The sequence below is a fragment of the Sorghum bicolor genome, chromosome 10, assembly GCF_000003195.3.
Source record: "Sorghum bicolor cultivar BTx623 chromosome 10, Sorghum_bicolor_NCBIv3, whole genome shotgun sequence".
NCBI lineage: Eukaryota > Viridiplantae > Streptophyta > Magnoliopsida > Poales > Poaceae > Sorghum > Sorghum bicolor.
The window spans coordinates 46,503,291-46,513,294 of NC_012879.2; the positions used below are offsets into that span (position 1 = coordinate 46,503,291).

The 10,004-nt window shown below is 41.9% G+C and overlaps 1 protein-coding gene across 1 annotated transcript; it reads left to right on the forward strand.

Moving 5' to 3' along the window:
• Positions 8,401–8,892, forward strand: LOC8072662 (E3 ubiquitin-protein ligase RING1). Its single transcript, XM_002437052.1, has one exon. The coding sequence runs from the start codon at positions 8,401–8,403 to the stop codon at positions 8,890–8,892; it is 492 nt and encodes a 163-aa protein (XP_002437097.1).

Here is a 10,004-nt window from a genome sequence, read left to right on the forward strand (position 1 = left end):
ATTAAAGGAGATGTGGCTGAAGGAGCAGGTGTTGGATGCGGTGCGCCTAAAAGGAATTCAGGAGACAATCGCAGGATTTCTTAACGACCAAGTCCTGGATCCCGGCGGCGAGTGCTACTTCAACCCTCAGGAGCAGATGAAACCAAATAACGATGATCATTTGTACAATGCTTGAGTGGCGGAGATAAATTGTGTTGTAAATACTTTGTCCGTGAAGCATATGTGTAAATATTATATTATGGACCTATAGATACATATTATTTATATATATATATAGTGTTTTATAGTATATTTATATGTAATCCTTTAAATTATATAAATTATAGGTGCGCGTTCCATAAACTACCAACAAACAATACGCATTCGAAAATAACAATAACATAATTGTAAACCCTAAATGGAAAACCAAATCAAAAGACAAAGAGAAAAGAAAAAAGTCTTTAGTCCCGGTTGGTAGCAACAACCGGGACTAAAAGTGGAGGCCAGGTGGCACACCCTGGCGCACCTTTTAGTCCTGGTTGCTATTACCAACTGGGACTAAAGGTGGACCTTTAGTCCCGGTCCACGGAACCGGGACTAAAGGTGGGACATTTAGTCCCGAAACCTTAGCCCCGGTTCCGTAGCTGGGACTAAAGGCGCTTACGGTCCGGGGCTAAAGCCCTTCCCTGTACTAGTGGTTGTACAATTTGTAGATGGTCACCTATAAGGAGGCAAGCATCGGCGGTTTCCGGACATGTCAAGAGTTTGCTTGGTAATTCCTCGTGATCTCTCCTATTTTACATTTGTTCTTGTATTATTCCTATTATTCATGTGCTACTATGAATATGACTTTGGTCTATTCTCTATATTGGATATTGCTCTATTTGCTTATATTCTCAATTATAATGTTCTTAGTTTACTTTGATTATATGTTTGACATAGTTGGATTAGATTTATATTCAAGCATAGGATCGTATAGCTCTCGCTCATTGATATCATGGGTGAGTGGTCAATATTGTGTAGGCGTGGTTCCTATACCATATTTTCCTACGATTGCACCCTATATTTCGGACCGTGTGGTTGTTTGCAGGTGTGACACTCCTATTGAGTCTTATGTAGTCCACCTCCCTAATGTAGACCATGTAGAACACAACTATTATAAGGAAAGGCTAGCTTTGTTTTTGATCTTTCTATGTAATATCTCTATGCGTAGATATAAACTTCTCTCGCCATGATTGCCAAGTGTAATTGCACTAATCATCGTATGTTTTGACTTATAGTTAGAATAACATAGGATTTATCCTCGTAAATCGCATGTTGGTGCTATAGACTTGGAGTACTCTATTGAGATGTTTAACATTTATTATATGGCTATGTGCTTACCATTTATCACTTATTTTATCTTATCTTGTGACACTTACCCTGTATGAGAAGATAGACGAAGACATGATTACACTCTACTTACATACAATGATGCTGATTATCCTTAGCCATCCCTTCCCATGGATAAAATTAGAAATAACGATACTTGGATTACTCCCGGTTAAAATGCTATATCGGTATTATCTGTGCGCTTGTGGATATCTTATTTTATTTTAGAGGAGTATTATATGTATTACTTCTAACACTTCTGGCGCCATGCTAGGGATGACAACCTAGTTTGTAAAGTGGTGTTAGAAGTGTCAACAGTTGGCCAGTAGAAACCAGAGCAGAAAGTTTTTTCCACCAGCGTTCTTGAAGCTACATGGTCACCGCAGCACCCGGAGTGGACTTCATTCAAAATCTCTTTTCCTTCTTTTGTTGATATGCATTTGAGGAGTACTCCTAAGGATGCGGCTCGTCTATGGAGCTTGTCTCCTACCAAAACATAGTTTTTACTTCTTCGAATGATCTGGGTTGCTTCTTCTTTGTCTCTGAGCAGTTTATTTTCTTTGATGTAATCTATGAACCCTTGGACCCATAAAGATGTTACCACTAGCACTTGCACATCTGGGGTTGGAAGTTCAAGGACTATCACATTGAGTTGTTTGATAGAAGGGGAAGATAGTTCTTCTACAAACACTCTAGGTGGGACCTTCACCCTATCCAACCTGAGCTTAGCAAGGACACCAGCGGCGACATTGAAGTCTCATAGGACATGTTGGAATTCTAGTACTTGGAATTGCTTTTCAGGCTTCCTGACTTCGGCGCAGTAAGAGTCCATGTTCTCCTTGGTAGAATCTCAATCCTTGTTGACTTGGTTGATGACCACTGTAGAATCTCTGTAAACAAGGAGTCGCTTGATTCCAAGAGGTGTTGCTATCCAGAGCCCATGGATAAGAGCTTCATATTCTGCTTCATTGTTCGTTGCTTGCCATAGGATCTATAGAACATACCTGTGTTGTTTTCCATCTAGGGATATGAAGAGGACTCCAGCACCGGCTCCTCCTAACTTGAGTGACCCATCAAAGTACATTTCCAATGATCTAGAATTGTTTCTGGTTCCAGTTGTTGCGTCTTTGTCCATTCTTCTATAAAATTTGTGAGTGCTTGAGACTTGATAGCTTCACGAAGTGTAAATTCTATGTTGAATGCTCCAAGCTCGACTACCTACTTTGATACATGACCAGTTGCATATCGATTTCATAGGATGTCCCCAAGTGGAAAATCGGTCACGATCATGATTCTATGGCTGTCAAAGTAGTGTCGAAGCTTGCAAGAGGTGATTAGGAGAGCGTAGAGTAGTTTTTGAACTTGTGGGTACCTGATCTTTGAATATGACAGTACCTCACTGATGTAGTAGATGGGTCATTGTACTTTGTATACAAGTCCTACTTCTTCCCTCTCTACAATGATAGCAGTGTTGACCACCATATTTGTTGCTGTGATGTAAATCATCAAGGGTTCTTGCTTTCTCCGAGGTGAAGTGCTTAGGTACTTTTGAAGCCTCTCAAAGGCATCCTTGGCTTCTTTTGGCCACTCACACTTTCCTGCTTTCTTTAACAATTTGAAGAAGGGGAGATCTTTCTCACCAAGGCGTGAGATGAAGCGATTAAGGGCTGCCATACAACCCATTACCTTTTGAACATATCTGACACATCATGGGGGCCCCATCTCTATTATCGATTTGATGTACTTGGTGTTGGCTTCTATTCCTTGGTTGCTTACAAAGAAACTGAGTAGTTGCCTTGACAACATGCCAAATACACACTTGTTTGGATTTAGCTTCCATTTCCACTTCTTTAGGTTGTCAAAGGTTTGATTCAAGTGTTGACTCAGCAGGTCGAGATCTTTTGTCTTCACTACCACATTGTCAATGTAAGCTTCTATGTTTTCACCAATTTGATCACCTAGACAAGTCTAGATGGCTAAATGACATGGTCTTTTAGCAATAAGCCCCAAAGGGTGTGATGAAGGATGTATTACTTTGATCTTCTTCTTTTAGTTCTATCAGGTGACTATCAGGTGATATCCAGAGTAACAATCTAGAAAGGATAGTAATGTTGATCCTGTTGTTGAGTTGACGATCTAGGCAATGCGGGAAGCCCAAAAGGGTCTTTCGGGTAATGTTTGTTGAGATCTATGTAGTCGACACACATGCACCATTCTGTTGTGTTCTTCTATACAAGGTCTGGATTAGCTAGCTAGTCAAGGTGAAGGATCTCTCTGATGAACCATGCTGCCATTAGCTTTGTGATCTCTTTCTTGATTACTTCTTTCTTGTCTGGTGAAAAAATGTCATAGCCTTTGCTTCATAGGTTTAGAACATTCATTGACATCAATTCTGTGCTCAGTCAACTCCCTCAAAACATCTGGCATGTCAGCCGACTTCCAAGTGAAGATATCGTCCCAAAAGATGTTGGTGAGCGCTAGTTCCTATTTTTTAGAGAGGTGAGCACTAATGGTCGCCATCTTGGAGGGATCACCAGTACCTAGGTAGATCTATTTGATATCTGCTTCCTTGGGTGGTGCCAAGATGCCAGTCCTCTTAGCCAGGACTTCAAAGTCCTCTAGATTCAATCCTTCTGCTATCGAGGCTACTTCTTTGTTCTTGTTAGTAGCCTAAATTTTTGATGCTATCTGGTTGGCTTGTACGTCACACTCATACGCGTGCCTCATATCTCCTTGGAGGGAAAGAACACCGTGAGGTCTAGGCATTTCGAGTAAAAGATATAGGTAGTGTGGTATTGCCATGAGCTTGGCTATAGCAGGATAACCGAGGATGGTATGGTAGGATGATTCGAAATCTGCCACTTCAAACTTGATGAACCCAGTATGGTAGTTGGTGGGGTTTCCATATGTAACAGGTAGGGTGATCTACCCTAGAGACATAACCACTTTGCTGGGTACAATTCCATAGAAAGGGATGCTAGTTGGAGGTATCATCTTTGGGAAGTCTACCCCCATCTTCCATAATGTGTTAGAGAATATGATATTAAGCCTAGCTCATCCATTAGTTAGGACTTTGGTGATCGTCATGCCATTGATAATAGGACCCTGCATTGCTGACACATGTCCTTAAGCCTTCTCTTGAGAACGGAATTGGATATTGTGACCAATTGAGAAATCTAGGAGTAGTCGGTTCTGTCGCCATAATGAACCTTGTCGGCTAGTTTATTCTGATGCTTACTTCTAGAGACTGGGATGCCAACAAAGATTATAGCTACTGTGCCTTTATACTTCTAGACCCCTTTGTCCTCGAGGTCTTTGACTTCTTCCTTTTTCTAGTTGACTTCTTTATTGTCTCCCTTTTCCTTGTGTATTTGTCAAGGAAGATGTGACATTCCCCGGTTGGGTGATTCCCGTGCAGGTGCCAGATGCAATGCATGTACTTGATATCATCAAACTTCTTGGATTTTGAAAATGGCTTCTTAGCTTTGTCTGTGGTTGCTACGGTGTTGTCAGGTCCTCTCATTTTTCCCTGCTACCCATTGCCATTGTAGTTTTGTCTATCTGAGTTGTCTCTGTTGTTTCTGCCTAGGAACCTCTCCTGCGTCTTTTCTTCAGTAGTAATCATCTTCTCAACTATGCATTTGAAATCTTCATTAGTTTTTGGGTTTTGTCTGTAGAAATCACTTGGCCATGATTCTGTAGGAGAAGACCTCAATAACTTCTCGTTATGTTATGTCATGGACTTGTGCACGTAGTTCACCAAACCATTGATAGAAATCTGTGAGGCTCTCACCGCCCTTTTGTTTGAGCCCTTTTAGTTCTGCCTGGGTGATAGGATGCGTGATGATGCCTATGAAGTTTTCATAGAAGGCTCTTTGCAAGTCTTCTCATCCTCTGATTGATCCAGACTTCAGTCTGTCGAACCACTAGAGTGGCATTGCTTCAAGCGCCATGGGGAAGAAAAGTGCTTTGATATCATCATTGCCACCAGCTAGTTCAATTGATTAAGAATAAGTTTTGAGCCACTATGTGGGTTCCGTCTTCCCATCGTACTTTGAGTGATTGGATTGCTTGAACATATGGGGCAATCCAATTGAAAGTAGTCGATTTGAGAAACAGGGGAACCTATTGGGAGCTGCCGTGTCCTGGTACCTAGATTCTACTCCTTCCTCTCGCCAACTGCTGATTTGGCGAGAATGTGAGTAGTCTCAGGGAAGAGCTGGAGCTTGTGTCCTACTCCTATTTTCCATGGGTGGTTCAACTCAGTTACTCTGGCTGTGTTCTGCTAGACTTCTTATATTGCTACTTTTATCTAGGCCTAGTCTTCAAAGGCAGACCTTTGTTAGTTCTGGTCATCTCGCCTGTGTGAACCTGCTTTGGAGGGTACTCCCGAGTGAGCCCTTCTATCTTGCACCTGCTGCCTTGTGTTGTCCGAATGGCCTCCCTGTGGCATTCTTGTTCTTCATTAGGGTGAGGGATGCCTTCGAGTTCTTCTAGGAATTCTCTAATTCTTGCTCTTCCGGTCACACACCTATCTTCATCGTAATGTTCTGCCTTCTTCCTCTTGTACTCTGCTAGGTCAAACTTGAACTTGGTCTATGCTTCTTTGCATTGCATGGCCTGGTACTGACGTCCATGTCTTTGCTTGTTCTTCCTTTCCTTGTTTCGCCTTTGTTCCTCGGTCTTGCTCTCATGGCCTTGGACCCCAGGCAAAATATTTGATTCTGATTCATCTGAGTACTTCTTCTGAATCATAGAGCGGACCCCCACTTGGAATGGTAGGGCCATGGTGGTATCGATCTTCAGTAATGGAACCCGACCATTAGTGGACGATATAGCCATGTGGCGTGTCTGTGAGCATGTATCCTTCTTGAGCTCTTGACAGTAGTACCCTACGTACTGGAGTGTCTTCAAAAAGCCATGAACTGAGTTGTTGGTATACTGATGTCGCGGTCCGGAGTCCTGGTAGAAAAGAACCCTAGATCGTGAGCTACGAAAACTTCTCGGTGAGCTGATCTGTTACGTTCACCGAGACGTTGAGTTCTCCATCAGGTCCTGAATCTTCATGGAGATAGTTTCAGAGCCTGCCATTACTATCCGCCTTGCAGATCCGTGACCCAAATATGAATTCTGATCCTGTTGGGAAGATCATGTTGTCGAGGTTCATCGAGCTCTCGGTTGCAAAACCACCGAAAGCCCCTACCTAGCGTGCCAGTTGTCGATATTTTACCACCGATAGCCTGCTACGAGGATACCCAGGATAGTTGTTCGGGCTTCGCGTATGCTAGAACTTGATGGTTAACGCAAGAGACAGTCAATTTATCCTAGTTCAAGCTCTCGGGTTCAATCTCGAGTAATAGCCTTTACATCTAGTCGGCGTTAGCCTTTACTTCGTATTGAGTGTATTGTGCCCTCAGCTTTTCTTTATATCAGTAGAGACGCTAAGGAGTGATTTGCTATCCTAGACGGATTCATAGATAGTGTTCCATTTCTAACACAGAAGGTACTTTCTATAAGAATCCAGCTAGTCCGGCCCGATTCTAGAGTTATGGGTACTCGGAGTCGGAGACACATTTCATTTTGCTTTCTTCTAGAGTTATGGGCCAGGCCGAGGCCCACCTTCCTGTAACTTGCCAGTGAGGAACCCTGGGGCGACAATAATGTATCACTTTTGATTCGTGGCTCCAACCGACAGTAATAGTCGTACAACTAACAGTGATAGGTGAGCTTTTACCATCAATTCATCGCTAAAACTAGTAATAACAATCATGAAGTGACAATGAAAATTTACCTATCATTGCCAGCTCATGGTTGCAATAGACAATGATAGGTTTTTCCCACAAAAAAAATCGTAACTTTTCATGTGGAGTCATGTCAAGATAGAATTTATACCAAAATTGTAGAGTTCAAAGCAGAGATGAAAGCTTGTGATTGACAACTTTTCAATTTGATTGTTTATATGTCTAAATATTTATGTTTTCAGATCACATTTGAGATGGTTGACAATGTCGACTAGACGAAAAGTCAACAACAAATTTGTAATAGATCTATAACTTTGTAGTTAATATTTTTTTATTAGAGACTGTTTAGAGTGTCAAATGTACAGTATAACATTTATAGATGTGTAGTTAAAAGAATAGCATGAGCTCTATATTATTAAGTGTCATACAGCTCAGATGGTATGGATGCGCTTGAGACAGTGTTGAAGTCCTCAATTTGAATCTGGCATACACGTTTTTTTTATCACTGCCTTTTTTGGGCTAGACCCGGAAGTCATAGGATGATATCATTGTCATGTCAATTACCAGCAATGATAGGTAAGCTTATCACTACGAATTGCTCCCGGCCAGAATGATTTGGATAGTGATGCTAGATTATTTAGACCCGACAATGATACATTAATCTGGTGAAGTAATATTGTATAAATTGTTTACCACAGAAAGATTAAAATAGGGAATCAATTAGCCTCCAACAATTTATCTTAGGCATCTTGTTTTAATTTATCTTCCGTATTTGCTATGTCAATTTCAATATGGTTCTTAGTCAAATTAAGGTGAACATATCGCCATGGCTTGTAACGATGGAATTTGGACACACATGATATCTATGTTGATCAAACTTCACTGTCTCAATGCCTAGTTCAATTGAATTATAATTAATTTAATTTAATATCCCAGAGTGCGGTGATATGAAATTATTGCATCCCATTTAAACTTTTAAAAGAAAAATGGCCAGTTGCACATCCTAGTAAGTGCAGACGTTGCCACATGTGGCCACATCGGTATAGCCGGTGTAGGCGCATAAAAATACAGTAAAAGCATGCGCTATATATTGGAGAAAACGAAGCACGTAAATTACAATGAGGGATCTTGTCAGCACCGATGAACGATGAGTCAAATCTGACTATTAACAGGCCTTCGCACTTGTAACTGAGGCAACCTAGAGTTCCGCTCCTAGCGAACTAACTGACACTTACATGCCTTTATTAGAAGCTGGCCGGCCGGCAGAGTTCAATCAGCTTCAAGCCTTCATCAGTTTCGATCGTCCGCCATGGTTCTCAAGCTCGCCATGATCGTCCTCCCACCGTTGATGGTAACTATAGTGGTGCTGTCCCTGATTGGTGCTTCTTGGGACGTCATGGCGCGCGTCACCGTCGTCCTGGTCGCCTTCCTCCTCGTGATAGGGCTGTGCGACCGCATGAGGCAGGGGCAACAGCTAGCTGCTGCTGAGTCCATGGCGGCCGCTCATCCACAGGAGTCGTCGGCACTCGGGCTTGGCGCGTCTGCCATCGCCAGTCTCCCAGTGTACAAGTACGAGAAGAAGAGCGGCGGCGGCAGCGACGAGTGCTCCATCTGCCTCGCCGAGATGAAGCCAATGGAGACGGTGAAGCAGCTACCCGTGTGCACGCACTTGTTCCACGAAGGGTGCATCGACCTGTGGCTGTGGTCTCACCGGACGTGCCCGGTGTGCCGTAGTCCTGTTGTCGTGGCGGTTGCGCCGGCGAGCGTGGAGATCCATGTGCGCCATCAGGACAGTAGTTGAACTACGGATTTTGCTGTAATTCTATAAAGTGGAAGTATAATACTCCCTACATTCCAAATTATAAGTCATTCTAAAAATGTTGGAGAGACAAAATATCTCAACTTTGACTAAAATTATAGAAAGAATTACAAAGATATATAACATCAAATAGGTAATAATATGAGAATATAATTAATGAATAATGTAATGATACTAAGTTGACGACACTATAAATATATTATCTTACCGTATAAACTTGGTTAAACTTGAAATGATTTGAATCTCTAAAATTTTTGTAATGACTTATAATTAAATATGGAGGAAGTAATTGATTTATAGCTAAGCAAATACTGCTATAGAAAAAACAAGATAAAACCTTGACTCTAGTATAAATAATAAACTAGCAGATACGAATGCATACACTAGTACACAGATGCTCTAAGCCGGCGGGGGTAAAAAGTTTGCACAGACGGTTTTAATTATAATGCGCCTGTGTTGTAAATTTGTACGACCATAAATAAAAATCGTCTGTATAAAAGGGTCAGTACAGGCGGTTATTTTAAGAAAACCGCCTGTGTTAATGCTCCATTTACACAGGCTGTTCAGTTATGTGAACCGCCTATGTAAATCTATTATCACAGGCGGTTCACGTAACTGAACCGCCTGTGTAAATGGAGCATTAACACAGGCGGTTCTGTTACGTGAACCGCCTGTGTTAATAGCTTTACACAGGCGGTTCACATGACAAACCGCTTGTGCTTTATCTTCCTATAAATACCCTCAGCTCCCTTCTTCTTCTTCCTCGTGCAGAACTGTAGCTCGCAGCCACCTTCCATTCCAGCCCATCTTGGAGGTCCAGATTTTCCAAAATACAAGAGGGAGGTTTTGATCTTCATTTCTTAGAAGGAGGTGGCTAAGAAAGGTCAGTTGATGCCTCTAATGCCTCTTTTTATGCCCTCTTGCTCAATTTGAGCTTCTTTTTGGATCTAGGGTTTCACCATGAGAGGAAGAGAGTAGAATAGCTAGGTATGGACTGTATTTGCTCAAATGAGGTTGCTTAAGATGGTTAGATGATGTCTCTCCTCTCTTCTTTGTTATGTTTCTTTCTCTAATTAGTGAATCCAAGAAATATA